Source organism: Euleptes europaea, chromosome 5, assembly GCF_029931775.1.
Source record: "Euleptes europaea isolate rEulEur1 chromosome 5, rEulEur1.hap1, whole genome shotgun sequence".
Classification (NCBI taxonomy): domain Eukaryota; kingdom Metazoa; phylum Chordata; class Lepidosauria; order Squamata; family Sphaerodactylidae; genus Euleptes; species Euleptes europaea.
In genome coordinates this window covers 44,053,641-44,073,373 of record NC_079316.1, presented here as the reverse complement: position 1 = coordinate 44,073,373, position 19,733 = coordinate 44,053,641, and the positions used below count along the sequence as shown (strand labels likewise).

The 19,733-nt window shown below is 44.0% G+C and overlaps 1 protein-coding gene across 1 annotated transcript in view; it reads right to left on the bottom strand.

Moving 5' to 3' along the window:
• The window catches only part of LOC130478265 (rootletin-like), a 100,636-nt gene that overhangs the window by 33,854 nt on the left and 47,049 nt on the right, over positions 1 to 19,733 (bottom strand). Inside the window, exons 16-22 of the mRNA XM_056850415.1 lie at positions 17,462 to 17,608; positions 15,758 to 15,988; positions 13,702 to 13,895; positions 12,146 to 12,273; positions 10,780 to 10,949; positions 9,034 to 9,213; positions 6,780 to 6,914 (exon numbers count right to left, since the gene is read on the bottom strand). Coding sequence (XP_056706393.1) covers positions 6,780 to 6,914; positions 9,034 to 9,213; positions 10,780 to 10,949; positions 12,146 to 12,273; positions 13,702 to 13,895; positions 15,758 to 15,988; positions 17,462 to 17,608 — 1,185 coding nt within the window. The remainder of the gene's footprint in view (positions 1 to 6,779; positions 6,915 to 9,033; positions 9,214 to 10,779; positions 10,950 to 12,145; positions 12,274 to 13,701; positions 13,896 to 15,757; positions 15,989 to 17,461; positions 17,609 to 19,733) is intronic.

Below are 19,733 nucleotides of genomic sequence, written 5' to 3'. Positions count from 1 at the left end.
GATGAAGGATAGGTGTATCCGTTGGAGACTGAACGGAACATCCATGTTCAGAGGCTGTAAACCTCTGAATACTAGTGCCAGGAGAAAGCATCAGGAGAAGGCCTCAGCCTCTATGGCCTGTTGTTGGCCCTCCAGAGGAACTGGTTGGCCACTGTGTGAAACAGGATGCTGGACTAGATGGACCGCTGGTCTAATCCAGTAGGGCTCTTCTTACGCTCTTAAGAATCCAAAAACACCGAGCATGTTATAACCCATGGCTTGTGTGCTGTCTCCCCAGGGCCACAGGCTCATTCAAACCAACAGAATGGTGACATGCAAATTAGTCATCCAACTATTGATTGGATCATGGGTCTCCTTTATGGGAAATGACCCACTTGGCAAAAAAGAGAGTGAAGACACAGTAAAATGGAGCCAAAAAAATCCATGGAAGTTGGGAAATACCACTAGGAGACAGATTTTTTTTTTTAACAAAATATTATTTTGCTGTTGCAACTTGATGACAAGAAATAAACTGAGCTTTATGGGATGGCACACAACCAGATTTGTCTAACAAATAAATATAAATAAAATCCTTTAAGGTACCACAAGGCTCCTCTCTGTCTGAGCTGCCGACATCACAGAAGTTTTGAACTGGACTCCTGATAGATTGTATGCTGAGCATGCATGGATGTCAAAGAAAGTTGCCTCTGCAGGAACATCATGCACCTCCGGTGTTTGAGTCACATAATGTATATGGTTTTTCTGTAAGACCTGATCCTCATTTCAGCTAACCTCTGGTTCAAATCTCTGCAAGGAACTAATGGTAATGCCTACAATATACACAAAAACCATTTTGAACAAGGCAGAATCTGGAAATATCTAAGCACTTGGAACCTGCTTGCTAATTAACCCGTCACACCTCTTTCTGTCTCCAGTGCCTGTACTCCAATCAAATTCTGGTAAGGTCATGCAAATGCTACCTGTTAGCTGGTTCACAGCAGTAGTCCCATACAGGAACAAGCATTAGGTGTATCAGAAGAGATGCTCAGCTATTCCTGAGAGGGTATCTAGATGTCCCAGAAAGCATTGCTGCTATAAAACAGCTAAGAATCAGGGTGTGCGTTAATTACCCAAGCTCTGGGTAATTACTCCGAGATCTGACTTTCCTCCAGGCTATAAGCGCCCTGACCTGGATGGCCCAGGCTAGCCTGATCTCAGAAGCTAAGCAGGGTGAGCCCTGGTTAGTATTTGGATGGGAGACCACCAAGGAAGTCCAGGGTTGCTATACAGAGGAAGGCACTGGCAAACCACCTCTGTTAGTCTCTTGCCTTGAAAACCCCATAAGGGGTCGCCATAAGTCGGCTGCGACTTGACGGCACTTTACACACACACACATATATTAGTAACTGTTACATTAGGGTATTTGAGGTAGTTTTTCTACAGCTTCAGCTGCACCTTACCCCTCACTTTACCATTCTATATCCTTTACTACCTCAAATTTTCAACAAAATCCTATTCATTATTTTGACATAAGGAGTTCCAAGCAAATAAAATACTCCCCCAGATGAGAACTGACCAGCTTGTGATCTTCAAATGTCTAATACCACAGTTAACCCATTGCTCTCCTGCCTTGGCCATCTGAATTCTCATAGTGCTGTCTTGAATAGTGCTGGGGTTGGTTTACATCTAACGTTTTCTTTCATATTTTCATATACATTCTCATAGCAGAACTGCTCTTCAGACTAGGTACGGGATTCACTAGTGGATACTGAGTGCCCCCTAGTGCTATCAAAGCAGCAGCTTTCAAAATGTTTGGCCCAAATCTGCCCACAGGACATAGCCCACACTAGACTCTTCAGCTAAGCCATTTCTAAAGCTCTATAATGTGTACAAGACAGCATGAGCATCACATGCATTAGAGTCAAAGTTACTTGGTATGGCCTTTGGGTATCTGGAAGTTCCAATTCCAATTGAGCCATGACCTCATTAGGGTATATTATTAGGGACTTACTTTTGATAAGATCAGTTTAGGATTTCTCCCTTAGAGAAGTTTAGTTTTAGGTTAACTTGTGCCATTTATCATCTATACAGAGTTCCTTTGGACTATAGGTAGTTGGATGTTTTCAAATAATGCAAAGTATGTATTGCAAATAACCATTTGATTCTATTATACAGTTGATGGTATCTATAGTTAAATAAATTACTGTTTATGGTAGAATATGGAGGGGTTATTATTTGTAGAATTAAAGGCCAAACTAAATGTGATGTGGGAGATCTATGAGAAGGTTTGCCTGTGTTTTGTTGATTAGTTTCTCAAAATGCTAACAGGACCTGGAATGTAGCGCTAGGTACCTTAACCCTTTCTTCCCATACTGTGGGAGGAGGAAGCTTCCCCCGCAAGCCATTTTTCCATACTGAAACAGCGTGTGTGTGTGTGTTATTTCCTTGTTTGTGATGTTCCATGTGGAAGTATTCTGTGCATGTGGAGCAGCAAGAAAGGGGAAAGAACTCCTTCAGCATTATTTCTCCATGGGAAAATGGCTGGGGGGGGGGGCAAGCAGGAGCTCTTCCCGCCACCGCAGTGGCATTCCAAGCCTATTTGGGTTCTCCTTCATTTTGTAAAAAGCTATTCCCTGCAGCTGCTGTGGGAAACCTGAGTTTGGTACAGAAAACCTAGACCCAACTGTTTAAAAACCCAAACATGTAGTTTGGCCCTAAATTGCCCTCTCCTCCCAAAGCTAATATTAAGTCCTGGGCATAGGGGAGGCAGGTACAGCCTCTGACCTTCTGGTTCGAAATACAAAATCCAGTCAAACCACTACTTTGTGTATGATTGCTCCCCAAAAAGGCAGTGTATCAGAGGATTATCCTTGGTCAGAGCCTGCGAGGCTGCCAACTAAGAGAGCCAGTGTGTTGTAGTGGTTAAGAGTGTCAGACTAGTAGGGACTCAGGTTTGTATCGCCACTTGTGTCATGGAAGCTTGCTGGGTGACCCTGGACCAGTCATACTCTCTCAGCCTAAACCTACCTCACAGGGTTGTAGCAGTGAGGTAAGCCACTTTGGGTCCCCACTGAAAAGAAAGGGGGACACAAGGTCAGGTTCCTGAATATTTAAAAACTGTGTGATACAAAAATACTCACCTGGCAAAACTTTTCCCCATTATTGCATCTGCATGCTGGGAAAAATTTCATCTGGAGAATTCTTGTGCATCATACAGCTCTTAAAGGCATAAGAAGTGAATTTGGTAGCTAGTTCTCCCTGGAGCTCAGACATCCCCAAGTCTGAGTATCTAACCATTACAACCTTTTATTTTTGTTTTGTACATCTGCAACAAGATGCATTTGGGCACATTGTGGAAACATGAACACAGCAGAAATAAGATGCTATAAAATGCTTTGCTATTATGATTTAGATTAGGTGAGGATACAGCCCCATGGATTATGATGCAGTCACATTATTGTACACGAGGGAAGCAATTTCTTTTTAAAACGGGTTTCCCTTTGGGTCCACCTTGTATGGGGGATTTCAGAAGGCTTCCAATCAAAGTGTGGTAGTTAGCTCCTTTATAAAAATGAGGTACAGGTGACAGGGAAGAAGTCTAGCAACAATTATAATGGAAAACTGGAAATTTGGGGGGGAATCACTCAGCTCCTAGGAAAATCATTGTTAGGGACTTGCGTTCCCAGAGTGAAACAGGGGGGACGAATGCTTCGTTGCTGAACTTGTGAGGCTCTGTTTTGCCATCTAGGCTGAAGGGAGCTCCTTTGGGGATTTAGGGAGGGGGAACTCCAGGAAATGAGAAGCTCTTGGGCAAGACCTTTTCTTCTGATGCCAGGAACTTGCTCACAGCACTTCAAGCCACACACAAGCTTCTCCAAGGGGGGGGGGGAGAGAGAGACCAGACCATCCATGGCACACAGCCATGCAGCTTCCAGCGATGAATTGCAACATTTCCCTGGCCCTGGGGAGAAGCGCCTGGCTTGGATTCGCTGCCTCGCCCTGCTCAGTCCCAGCCTGGAAGAGTCCTCCCTGTCATGTATGACCTTACAGAAAATGGCACACTGTACCGGTCTCTCTGTTTTGATGGATCACAGTCATCCGTGTCGATCGAGCTGTTCTCCTGAGCAAAAAAAAAGGCAGAGGGGCTAACGGCTTTTAGACTTAGCAGGCTACGACGGCTTTCATCTGCTAGCGATTGCCAGCAAATACCCTTGATAGCAAGTCACATTCATTTCTGTCATTCTGCCGTTCTAAGGATTTGGGGTGGGGTTTCTTGTTTACAGTCCTTTGGAGGAATTATTTGATTTAAAGCTGGCTTCCCTTTGGTTCCCAGTCAGGCTTTCCAGCTGAAATGCTTTTCAGATTTGTTCTGGTGGGGATTTCTCACCCTTGTTGTGCTGTTTGTTTGGTTTGTCTTAAGAGGCTCTGCCTTGTGTGCCTGTGAACTGATCTCTCTCGAGATACGATAGGGCCCCAGCTGATACTGCCAATGTGTTTCGTATTTAAAGGCAGAACCAAACAATCCCATAATGGACTATTTACACACACAGAGAGAGAATGTTTATGGTACATTTTGGGAAGCAACTAGTGGAGAGAGTTAACATAAGCCTGAATCAAGCAAGCCCATGACCAGCAGTGTGTTCTTACACACAATACATCCTCCAGACCCCCTCCCCACTCCAGTCACTGATCAGCTTCTTCTTTTAGAGTGTGTCACACACTTCAATATGTAGACTGGTACAATATGATTTGTCGGTACCAGTTGTTTTCCTTGGGTTATTTCACAGAAACGTTTGGGGCAGCAGTTCTTTTTTCTGTTTGTTTTGAAGAGAGATGTTTGTTTATTAAGTCAAAAGAAAAAAACTGTACTATACAATCAAATTTTTAGGCTTTCAAATAGGTTTTAAGCATAAATTATTGTATCACAGTGTTGTGTTACTGTTTACGGTATATATTGTTACTTTCTGGTTGAAAGCTGCCCCGAGCCCGACTTCAGTTGGGAATGGACAGGGTAGAAATCTTATAAATGAAGTGAAATGAATATGAAAATGGGGGCAAAAAGGAGAACAACATCCTTAAGAAAAAGAAATAATTCTAAACTATCAAGTTACCATTTTCCTATAACCTCGAAAAGAATACATAGACTTGGAACCTACAGGGAGCCAGCGTGGTGTAGTGGTTAAGAGCGGTGGTTTGGAGCGGTGGAGTCTGATCTGGAGAACCTGGTTTGATTCCTCACTCCTCCACATGAGTGGCGGAGGCTAATCTGGTGAACTGGATTTGTTTCCCCACTCCTACACACAAAGCCAGCTGGGTGAACTTTGGCAAGTCATTCTCTCTCAGGCTCACCTACCTCACAGGGTGTCTGTTGTGGGGAGGGGAAGGTGATTGTAAGCTGGTTTGATTCTCCCTTAAGTGAAAGTCAGCATATAAAAACTCTTCTTCTTCTTCTTCTTCTTCTACATTTCTGCTAGTGGGAGGCATCAATTGTCTCTCCCTTCTTTTCCTGGTGCAGGCAAAAGAATTATTGTATTGGAAAGAACTAAAAATATCATTCAGCCATTGTGATCTATCTATCACATTTCTATCCCACCCTTCTTCCAAAGAGCTAAGTGTCACTTAGATGATTCTGCTTTCCCTTCATTGGCTCCTCAAAACAACCCTGTGATGTAAGGAGACAGAGAGAGAGCAAGAGAGAATGTCCGACCCCAGATCATCTAGTGAGCATCATGAGTGAGTGGGAATGTGAATCCAGATAGTTCAACATTGTAACCCTTGTGCCATGCTGGCTCTCTGCTATTATATAGAAGGGCCATCCATCTACCAACCTCTCAGTCCCCAACCAATGCTCACATCCTGAACACAGGATGCCATCACAGGCAGAGAGCAAGAAAATCCCAGGAAAGGCACCTGTGCAAAGCACAGATCAAGTGAGCTAACCCATACATTATACACAACCCCTTCAGCATAATGGGTCACTGGCAAATCTGGCTTGAGAAAATAAACCTTTCCAGCTCTAATAACAGTACTAGGCATCAGAATGAGCAAAGCACATTCACCAAAGGAATTCATTAGACAAATGGTAGCATTCTGCACCTCTGCACACAAGTATGAAACATTTTCAGATTTCAGATGAGGAAAAACCTTAAAGACGGCATACATTTAAAAAGCAGTGTTTATTGTGAACTAAAAATGGATCCCATAAATTTACCAAAAGAAAGCCGTTAGCAGTAGGAAGAAGGCTGAACAACTGTCAATACTGGGTTACCGTTTCAAGATCAGTAAATACTCATCTTACTTTCAGAAAATGAAAGATGGATCAAATTAGCACTGAGCTCTAATAAGCCTCTGAGTGTTTCTCAGAACGGCAACAAGTGTTTATTTTAAAATCTATGTTCTAACTTCCTTTCTAAAGGAAGCACTCAAGGCAGGCTATAACCATTCACATTTCCAGGCAAAACAAACACATCATGCAATAGTCAAGAAACACAGCATAAAACCGATAGTACAATTAAGTGGCAAGAATTAACACCCACTTCATACGCCTGGCAGAACAAAAAAAAAAAAGGTTTCACCAGTTTTCTAAAAGTCCTCAAGGACTGAGACCAGGAAGTTCTCTAAGCGTGGTGCAATGGAAGGAGATAAAAAAACCTTTCCTCCTTTCCTACTCTTGCAATGAATATGAGAATAAGGTTTTGTCTAGTTTCAACTGAGCAGGCCTGGACTCCCCAGTTCTTTTGGCTATTCTGCCATTGCACTCCTGTCCCGAATGTGAAAATATAATTAAGAATTATATTCACCTTATCCTGTTCATGTCGATTCCGAGCTTCCAGTGTCACCCGGTCAATTTCTGCCCTGGCGACTGTGAGTTCCCGCTGAGCATCACTCAGCTTTTCCAAAAGAAGATTCTTCTCTACTTCCTTCTGGGACAAAGCCTGGAGATAGTGAAAGGGGAAACCCACATATAAGAGGAAAACGTCCTAGAGACAGGGGCCATTTATGCATCGCTTTTTCCTCGCAGTCTCCCCACCGTCTATTTCAGGGCTTTGCTTTGATTATGCTTGCATTTTCCGACTGTCAGAGGTCGCCTTGCTCTCCCTATGTGTTTCTGAGCATTTTGCCCACGTTTTCTGGATTCGTGTTACCTGGCTGGCACTAGGGCTGTCAATTCGGTTCGGTCCGAACTGAAAATCAACCGAATTTCCCCTGATTCGGTGATTTTCTGTTCGGACGGATCCGAACTCAAAACTGGCGGGCAACCGGGGGGGCCGAATTCAGTGAGTTCGGAAGTTCGCGAATAAATTCGGCAAATTCGGCCCCCCTTCAGGGGAGCCCGCTGAAAGGCACGGGCTGCCCTTTAAACTGATCTGAGCCTCCCAGCTGGGAGGCGCAGGTCAGTTTAAAGGGCAGCCCGCCCCCCTTCAGCGGGCTCCGCTGGAGAGGCGCGGGCTGCCCTTTAAACTGACCTGTGCCTCCCGGCCGGGAGGCACAGATCAGTTTAAAGGGCAGCCCGCACCTTTCAGCGGGCTCCGCTGGAGAGGCGCGGGCTGCCCTTTAAACTGACCTGTGCCTCCCAGCTGGGTGGCGCAGGTCAGTTTAAAGGGCAGCCCGCCCCCCTTCAGCGGGCTCTGCTGGAGAGGCTCGGGCTGCCCTTTAAACTGATCTGAGCCTCCCAGCTGGGAGGCGCAGGTCAGTTTAAAGGGCAGCCCGCACCTTTCAGCGGGCTCCGCTGGAGAGGCGTGGGCTGCCCTTTAAACTGACCTGCGCCTCCCAGCTGGGTGGCGCAGATCAGTTTAAAGGGCAGCCTGCCCCCCTTCAGCGGGCTCCGCTGGAGAGGCGCGGGCTGCCCTTTAAACTGACCTGCGCCTCCCAGCGGGGAAGGCGCGCGGGGGCCCTTTAAACTGATCTGAGCCTCCCAGCTGGGAGGCTCAGGTCAGTTTAAAGGGCAGCCCGAGCCTCTCCAGCGGAGCCCGCTGAAGGGGGGCGGGCTGCCCTTTAAACTGATCTGCGCCTCCCAGCTGGGAGGCTCAGATCAGTTTAAAGGGCCCCCGTGCGCCTTCAGGGAATCCCTCTGAAGGCGCGCTGGGGCCGAATTTTCCCCCGAACTCCGGATCCCCCCGAATTACCGGGGATCCGAAGCGGGGGAGTTCGGACTTCGGCACGTACCGAACCCACAAGGGTCAAATTCGGCCGAATCCGAACTGTACCGAATTTTTTTTTTTTTGACAGCCCTAGCTGGCACCTCAAAAACCACTAAAGCTGATATTTGTTTAGCTCTGTCAAACTGATCTTGTACTGAAATAAACTGAAATAAACTGATCCAGCAGTGCCTTTGTTATGTATGTAAATATAGGCCATTTATGCATTGCTGTGGTCACCCCGCTAACTACTTCGGGCCTTTGCTTTGATTATGCACTTAACATAATCAAGTCCAGCAGTCTGTTCACACAGTGGACAACCAGGTGCCTTTAGGAAGCCACAAACAAGACGAGTGCAGCAGCACCATCCTGCCTGTGTTCCACCGCACCCAAAACCGAATTGTTTAGCTCTGTCAGAGTTGTGTATTGTCTTTCCAGGGCTTGGACAAAATGTAAGCTTAAACTGAAAGTACATTCTTGACTTGTGTAGAGCCTTGTTTTCCATTCTGAGCTGTAGGGAAAAAACTTCTCAGGAGAATGCTGTTTGATTCATGATACATCCAAGCATCATGAACTAGGCAAGTTTGTAATCTGAAGCAGGTAGTTATGAATTTCAGCGACCTCATTAAAGCAGGCCTACATAGTTTGTGAACCACCAACTGAATGCAGCCTAGCAACCATATGATGTGACCTGCTGGATCCACACAATTGGGCCAGTTTGTTCAGGATGAGGTGGGCAGCAAAGGCAAGAGTCCCAGCTGGGCTACCATACATGGGTGGTGGGTTGCACTTTGATTGGTGGGTCACAAGTCATAGATCCCCACTGTGAAAACCCCCCACAAACATCCTGGGAGGAAATGGCAGTAAAGTGGGAAGCTTCCTTCCTGCTAATGTCCTTTCATGCCTCTCTCCTTACCTTCTGTTTTTCATTTTCTAACAGGAGAAGGCTTTCTTCCTGGTTCTGCTGCAAAGTAAGGATTTCCTCCATGAGCTGCCTCTTCTCGGCTTCATTATTAGACACTAGTTCTTCCTTCTCCTGCTGAAGATGATGCACAATCTCATCCTTTTCCTCACTCAATGCTTGACGCAGGGTCTCCTGGGGACAGAACAAAAGGATATTACCAAGTACGCTGGTAGAACACATAAGCAAGATCTCCCTGACTGAATTTCTGACTCTTGTATTTCGCTGAGAAGAGCTACAGTGTACCATGGAGAAGCCATGATGAAGAGAAGCGGCAAACATTTAAACTGTCCAGTTTGCACTATAAATTCTGTATTTGTAAACCCAACTTCTAAGCATTAAACACACACATATATATATAAAGTGACAAGGGCATCTTTGTGTGCAGACCACATCTTTATAACACACAAAATATGTACTTCACAAATGCTAAGTATCTTTAAATATTATATTTTACTCCACTCATCCTCTGAGTTCCTGAGGGTAGCATGCATGGGGTCAAGCAACCCTGTGAGGTAGTTTAGGCTGAGAGAGGTGACCCACCCTAGATTGCCCAGTGAACTTCATAGATAAACATGGATCTGAACCCAGGCCTCCCCGGTCTAACACTCTGGCTACCATACCACATAGGGCTATTATTAATTATTGCTACAACTACTACTATATTGTTAGATATCATGAAGAGTGTAGATCATGCAGAAGGTAATCAAGCAACAGGTACCTTTACTGTAACCTCAAAGGTACATCAAGAGGAAAACTTGAACCGAGCTGTCCACTGGCAAGAGCCAAATGGAAATGGGACATGAAATGGAACCTTTGGGCCAGGGAGAGCAGGGTAAAAGTGTAATAACATAAATAAATAATAAACCACATTTATATAGCACTTCATAGTATAGAAAGCTAGGAAGGGCAATACACTACAAGATTTTATGTAAGCTGTCACAGCCAGAAGCTCCTCTGGCTGATAATACAATTTGTAAAATCTGTAAAATGGAATTTACAAAATTATAGTAGGATAGAACCAAACCCATATTAATGTGTATTTTAAGGGAATATCTATCGGTGCTCTTTGTAGCTGAAGCAAAGTCTGTGCATTTTGTATCTGGATTGGCTCCTGGGTATAAATGGTTTCATATCAACCAGTTTTTAGGAAATATGTTCTCACATGAGAAAGATACATAGTTATATAATTTCCCCTCCAGAACTGATGGTGGCTGGTTTCAGGTTAGCATCTGCCAGACATCTAGAGAATGGTAGGCAAAGGCAGATCAACAAATCTATGTCAAATCTGTGCGATGCGTCCTGTTGATTTAATTTTTCTCAGATCACTGGAAACCAAAGTTACCATCAATGGTAGCTGTGTGTTCATCACTGTCCCCATTGCAAACTGTCAATGCGTCACATTAGATGCTACTGCCTTTCAGAGAGCCAGAATTATTTCACTGTCCTCATATTCAGAACACTATCCTTCAGGAGTTATTCAGAGCACATGACACATATGTGAAAGAAGTTTCAGGCTGAAAGATCTCAAAGTTCAATTATTGTTTGGGATTTTGAAATGATAAAGCAAGTTTGTCTTCATAGGTGAATTTTTTATTTGGTTAGTGGACATTATGCCTTTTATCTAGATATCATTTAACTGCCACTATGTATTGTTCTAGCATCATTGTCTGCATAGGGTTGAAGGCCTGCAGCTCGTACCTTCTCTTTTCTGAGGCACCCAAGATCCTTTTCAAAACTCATCTTCTGGTTCTTTATGACCAGCTGGCACTCTTGTTCCACCTGAGTTAGCTGGTGTCTCAACATCTCTGTCTCTCTTTTCAGTATGGTTTCCTGGAGCTCAAGCTCATGCCGAGCTTTCTCCAACTCCACTGCGAAAGAAAACAAGACATATCTCTGCACACTCTTTAATACATGTGATGGCAAAACAGTCTTAGTAATACCAAGTTCAATACAGGGAAGGAGTGATTCCAACATGACTATTGATGTTTCAGTTTCACAACTGTCATCTTTAAATAATGGAAGCAGAAGAAGATTTTAAAACATGGGTTTGGATCCAACCAGCTGTTCGGTTGATGGAAAAGAAAGGAGTGGTCCCCTTTGACCACTGAAAAGGGCTATAGTGGGGGTGATGGGATCTGCTTGTACAAAAGCCATGTGGAATGAGGGCTACAGAATACTATACCACCTTCTGGCAGGGGAGGAACTGGGGCAGTTCTGGCTAGTTAGCAGCAGCTAAGTAACATCTCCTAAGTTTGTTATCTTCCCTGCACATGCGCATTTAAGGCCTGAGTGTGCCCAGAGGCAGAAGTCGAACGGCGCATGTCCTTTGGCTCTAAGCCTGAGGGTTGAAGCCTAGAACTGAGCAGAAGATCAGCTGAAGGGGGGGGGAGGGGAGGGGAGCAGTTCATAGCCTATGCCTTCAAATGAGCCAGCCATGGAACTCAGAACTGGCTCAAGACTGGAAATGTCTGTGGCTATTTCCTTTGTGTATTGGTTTATTTACATTGCATGTGTTTTTGTATGGCTGTATGCTTTGGGTCCCTTTGCGATAAAAGCAGGATATACATAATTAAATAATAAATAAATCTCTAGTCTGTCACGTTTTTATCCCATCCATCTTCCAGAGAGACAGAGAGACAGAGAGACAGAGAGACAGAGAGACAGAGAGAGAGACAGAGAGACAGAGAGAGACAGAGAGAGACAGAGAGAGAGAGAGAGAGACAGAGAGAGAGAGAGAGAGAGAGAGAGAGAGAGAGAGAGAGAGAGAGAGAGAGAGAGATGCAAGCATATCAAGTTTCTGAAGTCTGAAAAACAAACAAGCAGTTTTAAATGTACTTGTACTGTGTTTCTAAGTTAATTGATGGCTATGCAGAAAGGCTGATTTCTTGCACTTTATTGTGCACCTTTGGTTTTGGTTACAGCCTGGCACTCATGATGTACCTTATTCTAAATTGTTTAGTCAGGATTTGGGTGGAAGCCTCTCTTCCCATGCAACATAGCAATTCAGTGCAAAAGTCAAGCCTATGAAAATTCTTAATTGGACTCAGCCCTGTACGTACTATACCTTGGAGAGTCTGCTTGGTACGCTCAACCCCTTGTTTCTCTCCTTCTAGCTGTTCTTTGCGGGCTTCCAACTGAGCTACCAGCTCTTGTGTCTCAAAAAGGCTGGTTTCCAGGGATTCCTTCTCCACTCTAAAGCACATCAGCAAATAATCCAGGTTAGTTAATTAAATTTTAATTTCCTTGGTTTTAGATGTGGTTTTGAATAGGGACTAATTTCCCTGGTGAGCCCATTACACACTAAGTCCCTGCCTGTTCCTCCCCAGCCCCAGTATGGATTGGTAGTGACTGCAAGTCTAACACAGGCCCGGGGACTTTGTAGAACAGGAATTGTGCAATGAGCTTGTCAGGAAAGGTACATCTCTGAAGGTACCCTCTTGGCTAATTTTTCCATGCTTCTGATCTAGTTCAAAAGTAGCAAAATACAAGTAGAGGAACTTGCCAAGGGGACAGGCCAAAAGAGGAGAAAGAAAAACAATCTTTGGTTGAAATGAAGACACAAAAACCAAGACATTGGCTCAATTCACATGTCATGAACAAATTAGCACCTTCATGACATGCACAAACCTGGCTATTTGCTGAGCTCCCGCACTCTTTCCTCTCTCACTTCTCAAGTGCTGCACTGGAGAAAGAAGACTGAAGTCTTCAACTAAAGTCAGTTTGTTGTGGTATCTAAACGCTGGCTCTTTAACAAGCTGGAGTTTTGTTCATTTCCCAATAACTGGGATTCTTAACCAGGATTAAACTGCAGTTAAGAATCCTGGTGACTGGGGAAGAAAGAAATCTCAAATCAGATTTAGACATTACAACAAACTGGAGTTTGCTGAAAAGTTCTATCTTCAGTCTTGTTGTCACCCTAAAGGGGAAAAGAGAGGAAGTGCACCAACCTGACAGTTAACCAGATACATGTTAATCATGAACAAACTCTGGTATGTGATGTCTGAATGCAGCCTCTAGACTGAGCTGCCTGTGAACTGCATAGCACTTTCACCACATCCTACACAGTGCTTATTCAGAGGGGCCTGCTAGAGGACATGGTATACCATGTGGCTCCATTTTTGTTTCGCTCTCACTGTACATGCCCCAAATGATAGATCCCTTTAGAACTGGAGTTCAATGAAAGACCTACTGAAACTCTGGAAGACGGAATTACTCTCATGTAATATGTCCCAAGCAGCTATTAAAAACGGCAACAGCACAAGGAACTAAAGGCCAAGGGAGCTTCTGTGCTGTGTTACAGGTTAGAAACCAACAAGTAAAAATTAAAATGGTGGGGCCTTTCAGTTTAAAAAAAAACGGAGTGGCTGCACAAGGATCAAACAACCCTTACAAGAACCTTGCCTTTCTTTCTTTTTCTGAACCCTCCTAATCTTTCTAGTTTTGTCACTTATCTATAGGCTCTTGCATTAAAGCAGGTAAGAGGAAAGGCATGTCCAGTAAAGATTACATCTTCTCCCATCCTCACATTCAAAAGACAATACCCTCAATTTAATTCCCAGTCCAATCTGCAGGGGACCACTTGGGACTCCAAGCACCTTCTTCCTAGGAGGTGAAGAGTACCTGAGAGTATCAGCCTCTTCTGTTAGCAGTTTCCTGTGTCTCTCTAGTGCAGTGAGCTCCACAGCCAGTTGCGCCTTCTCTTTAGCCATCTTTTCCTTTTCCTGTAGAGCGCTGAGCAAGGAGTTGGCTTGCACCTCCATCTCTCGGTGGCTGTGTGCCAGTTGCTCACTTAGACTTTGCTTCTGGCTGCTCAGCTGGTACAAAGCAGAGAAAAACAGTGAGGAGAGAGACAAGGGCAGGCACCAAAGATCCCGATTGTGAGCCTGGCTGCAAAGCCCTGTAAAACCACCACGTTGAAAGCACAGATGTGGGTGAACTATGCCTCCAACTCAGTGCTGATTAAAGTAAAGGGGTATCTCTATACAATCAACAAACAAAGCCCAAACAAGGGGAGTGTATCACTGGTGCAAAATACATGGGGAGAGCTCAATGATAAGACAAACACGTTGCGTGTAAAGGCTCTGGGTATCCAGCTTAAAATGATCTCAGGTAGACAGACTGGAAAAGGTTGCCTGAAAAGCTGAAGAGGTTCTGTCAATCACAGTAGACCAGAGGTCCCCAACATGGTGCCTGTGGACACCATGGTGCCCACCGACACCTTTCCTGGTGTCCACCAAGTGTTTTTAGAAAGCAGGTGGGGCCAGGTAGGGCTATTGGCCATTGGAGATTTGATTGGCTGTACAGATTTTTATAATGTTGCTTTGGTAGCAGCTGCCACCATAACACAAAGATCTTCATGGTATGACTGAAGGTAAGCTGTGCCAGCTATTTTTTGGCTGGCTCCTCCTCCTGCAGTAGCCATTTTTTTCATTCATTCAACATTTATTACAATTAAGAGATCAGTCAACATCAACTTAACAGCACCAGCAGCCATTTTGTGGCTGGGCCCACCACACTTTATCAGAATTCCAAGGTGCCCACAGGCCAAACAAGGTTGGGGATCCCTGCAGTAGACCATACTGGACTAGATGACTCAGTTGTGTGACCCATATCTTTCTGGGGCCAAGAGGAGGCTTGGGATAAGTCAATACCCTTGATAAAGAAACAGGAGTCCAAACTTTGTTTCCAGCACCAAAAGTCACAAATAGCCAATCAGTATGAGAGAGATGTTACATAATATTATTATATAGATTAAATCCTGTTGTATATAACGGTGCTCTGCACATACTGGCTATACTGAACTTCGTGCAGTGGCGTCAGCATTTCCTAGTTGCATTCCTAAGACATCAAGTATCTTTAACACCATAACCCTCCCAGATGTGAGCTTTTAGTCCTATTCTGTTCAGCAAATTTACATTGACAATGGCTAGTGTAGCAGCACCATCCTATGTACCCTTCTAAGCTAATTGACTTCAGTGTGCTGAGAAGGGTATAACGCTGCTTAGGATGGCACTGTTGGTCCGCTAATATAGTTTTAGGTATCTTTTCCAGAAATCTAATTTTTAAAAAAATAAAGTTTCTAGCCTTCATGGTAACAGAAAACTCCCCCAAAACACTTGGAACAGTTTCCGCTAAAGATCTGGAAACCAAACAGAATCTGAGTTGTGCTTTCTATGGTTCCTTATAACTTGAAAGTTCCTTGTCAAAGTGTTCCCCATGGCCCATAGTACTTATTCACCTTATCCCAAGTTTAAGAGTGCAGTCTTAAACAGAGTTACACCCTTCTAAGTCACTGAACTCAGTGGGTTTAGGAGGGTGTAACTCTACATAGGATTGCGCTGTAAATGAGGCCAAACCTGCTCTGCCAAGACCTAAGCAAAATTTTGGAAAAATTATTCCAAGTTTAGTTATGCACACCCTCTTCTCACATTTTTTCCCAACTAGGAAGAAAGCAAAATCAAGTTTGCATATTTCATTCCAAATCACAGTTTTTCCTGGTTGCAGCATGTGGGATTTTATTTGTCTAACATCAACTTCCAGAGGCATACAGATGGAGGCAGAGTGCAAAAACAGAAGGACACAGGATCCAAACCAATTATTTTGTTCTCACCAATATCCTTACTGTATTCCATGATAAAAAGAAGCCTTGTGCCTTCTTCTGATGTCTTTCTCCTACCTGCATTATTTGGTCCTGCAGCTGGATTCTCTCCCTGCGCAACAAGGCCACCTCCTCATCCAGCCTCTCCTGCTTCTCTTCTGAGGCCTGGCAGCTGTGCTCTAGACCTTGCTTCTCTGCCCTTGTGCACAGCAGCTCCTGCTCCAGGTGGGCCAGCTGGTCACGCCAACCACCTTGCTCTTGTTCCAGTTCCCGCTTCCTGCTCAGCAGTCTGCTCTTCTCCTCTTCAAGCTACAAAGCAAGAAGGCAGCATCTGGTCTAGAAGGGTAGGACCATACAGGAATATGGAAGACAGACAAACCCTGGAGTTCTGCCACTCAAAGGGGACGGTTGGCGGGTCACTGATGAGCACCCAGTGGCACAGAGCTTCCATGTATGAGATTTAAATGGCCTTTATGCCTCTCTCTCTCTCTCTATTAAACTGCACAGTTGATAGCACAGAATGGAAAATGGAAGAGAGGCATTTGTTGTTCAAATGTGCATTCTCGACAATGCAGGCTTTGCATTCACACTAAAAACATGATTTAGACAGTTTAAAACTTGTGTGCAAAAATGCACTAGCCATGCAAGAGAGGTCTCTGATTTCCCCCCTCATTTTCATTCTGGTTTTCATTCTGTCTGTCTCTGCCACAATAAAGTACCCGGTTTGGCCAAATACTGATCTCCAGTGGAGGTTTATAGATAGGTGGTTTATAGATCGACCCCCTTGCACCATCTCAGTTTCTAAAATCCAAACTCGCCCATGACTGAGATGTCGTGTAATTCTGGGTTTCACGGTTCCTTTGGCTTATTTTCCTTGCCTGTATAAAACAGAGGTTGCAGAAGAGTGCCCCCCGCAAACTTGCATTTCATCACCTGGCAGGTGCTTCATTGAGAACCCAGTCCTGAAGGCTATGTCAGCAGGGCCTGAGTGAATTTTCCCATGTACTATGCAGGCAGGTTACAGGATTCCATTAGGCAGCAAGGCCAAGCTTGAAGCCTTCCGGAAGTTATAAATGCTGTTGGCATAAGCTGTGGAGTGTGTGAGCGTTGCGAGTCCCCCCCATTTCAGGCCTCACTGCAAGTTACAAGCTCTTGGCAGTTACGAGCCTTGCAGGGACGGTGCTCGTGAGGCTGAAAGCTTTCTGGCACATCACGGGTGTAAAGAGGCTCAAGGAAAATGTGTGATTTGGCAGCCAGCGAAACTACTGATGAGAGCTCTGTTTGCTCTCAGCAGTGGACACTCAGCGACTGGCAGGAAACCCAGAATCCAGGGCATATGCTTGCAATGCATGGCTATCATGGCTCTAGAGAAGATTAAAACACTAGACTAGGACTCAAGAGAACAGCATTTAGTTTTCATTTCTGGTCATTCTGTGATGAGGGAGAACGTTACACAGAGAGAACATTTCAGCAATAATTCAGGGTTAGTTAGTACTAGCAACATATTGCCTTCTGGGAACAATTTAAAATGGCAGTTGCACACAACATCAGCTGTATCAACTTCTCTGCAATATGCTGTTATAAACCTCTAAGGGGATTGTACCCTTGTGTCAGGCCTGCATCTCCTACTCTGTAACATTTCAAGGTGCCTGAAATCCAGTGGTTGAGGCGGCTATTTCATCATGCCTGATGATTGGTTCATCTCAGCCTACAAGAGTGCATATATTTTTGGGCTGCATACATTAAGCTCTAGCCTAGCAAGTTATCCCAGTGTCTTGCTACCTGCAGGATTATGCGGTTGAGGTCGACTTTGTCCTGAGCCAACCCTTCATTCAGAGCTCCCATCTTGGCCAGTGAGTCTCTTAGTTCAGCATCCTCTGATTTCATCTTGTGGATGGAGAGCTGAAGCTCAGAATTGGTGGCTTCAACCTGAGGAGGGAAAAAGGGTAACATGTCCACACTGAAGTAGAGGGATCAAAACTTCGCACATAGGTTTTTCAGATGGCCATGGGGGTTTTGAAACTGTTTTAAAAAACCCTATACCCTTTTATGCTCCACTTAGCCAAATCCATTCTGTTGGCCTGAGGTTTTAACAACACATATTTTTTATTGGTTCTGGCAGCTTTTAAAGCTCTGTACTATTGGTTTCTGTACTATATTTATTTGTTTTCTTTTTGTATATTTCATTTTTTGGGGGGTATTTGACATTGTTTTGTTGGCTTTGCTAGCCACTTTGAGAGTTTTTATAGTGGAAAGATGAGGTAAGAATTTTTAAACAAACAAACAAATAAATAACAGCCCTACAATTGCCTTGCACTTATGAACTACCCAAGGCTCGGATTTAAATAATAGGTTTAAAAAACAAACTTACAAAGTTATTTTCTCATTGCACTCAACTCAACCCCAGGTCACTCCCCATATTTAATTAGAAGCAAGGAAGGGAAGAGAGCATTCATGTCAGCAAATGTGAACATAATATGCAAATATAAAAAACTCCATTTTAAAAAAAGATAAATCCATTATGTATCAGGCAATATTCTGTGAGGAAAATATAGTTTCTTGGCATTTTCAGCCTGGCCAAAGTGTGGGTGGCAAAGAGATCTGCTACTCACTTCAGCAGAGCCAATATGACTGCTTGTGCAGTTTTCAGAGGAATGTCTTACCAAAATACTTACTCATTCAGGACCTTCCCAAACACCCTATTGGATCATGGCCTCGGTGGGCATGTTATTTCCAAGAAAAGAGATTAACTTAGCACACAGTTTACTGGCTGGAAATATCAAACCCTGATGATGTTATAGCAAGTGGTGGTACCTCACCCATGGCTTCTTTTCCCCTTCTGATATTTATACATCAGGGCTGAAAGCTGTTGGGAAATAATTCAGTGAGTTCTAGAGTGTCAAGCTGTCTCAGACACTGTTACTCTGACTTTCTGGCTACGTCTCTCAGTTTACAGCCAGAATGGAAATGGATGCTCAGTGCTGACTATCAGGATCTTACACTCTCTCCTTGATCCCGCCCCCCAAACAGGGGGGACCCACATGGAAAGCAAGCATCCAGTGATGTTTTCTAGAGGAGAAGGGCACTCTGCCATTCAGTCTGGCATGGTTTTGCAGGAAAGCAAGCTGTTAAAGTCTTCTGCTGAGGAGTCCCCCGCTCAAAGTATTTACACAGCAATCAGCTTCTCTGGGGCCCTGCAAGTCTAGAACTGAGTTAATAATAATAATAAAAAAAACCTGTGGTCTAAGCCTAGCCTAAGCCAGTATTGGAGATCTAGTCACAGTCCTTACTTCCTCACCAATAATTTCACTTTCTCTGTGACTTATCTTGTGCTATTACAGGCAAAATTGCTTTCCCAGTTATGATCAGGGGATGTATATATGGCTTCATGTCGGGATTTCTAAAAGAGAGCCATTGTAATGTAACAATTAGAGTTGTGGAATAAATGGGTGCTCCCAGGAGTGCTATCCTCACTCCCATCTGATTCCATTTATCTAGGAATGCAAAATAAACCACAGTATCTCTCTCCTGCCCTCCACTATATGTCTCTGCCTAGGATGCTTGCCTTCCTCCACCTGCCACAGGTCCAATTTCAGCCTTTTATAACCCCTTAGCTTTGATCTCTTCCAATTTCTGCACTTATTTCTTAAGGCTTTCACCATTTTTTTTTCCAATTGATTGGAACATGATATTATGATCGGTCACTAGCACGGGTAAGTAATGTTATTAGTCAGACCAAGCAACAGTGTGTCAGATGTAATTCATTTCTAACTTCAAACATCCTACAGAGATTAATTTACCATGAAAAAAGTTATTGTATACATTTTATTTATCAATTAGAACATTTATATCTACCCTTTCCCTATGGCTTAAGGTGGATTACAATACATAACTGAAACATCAAACAACAATAAAACCCTGAATTCCTCCACAACTTAATAAAACCTAATAATGTTTAATAAAATACACTGCAACCTACATTCCATTCAAAACTCTAGTAAATAAGACCGCCTGTTGCCTCCCAGTTCAAGCAAATGGATGCTGTAGTGCTGGG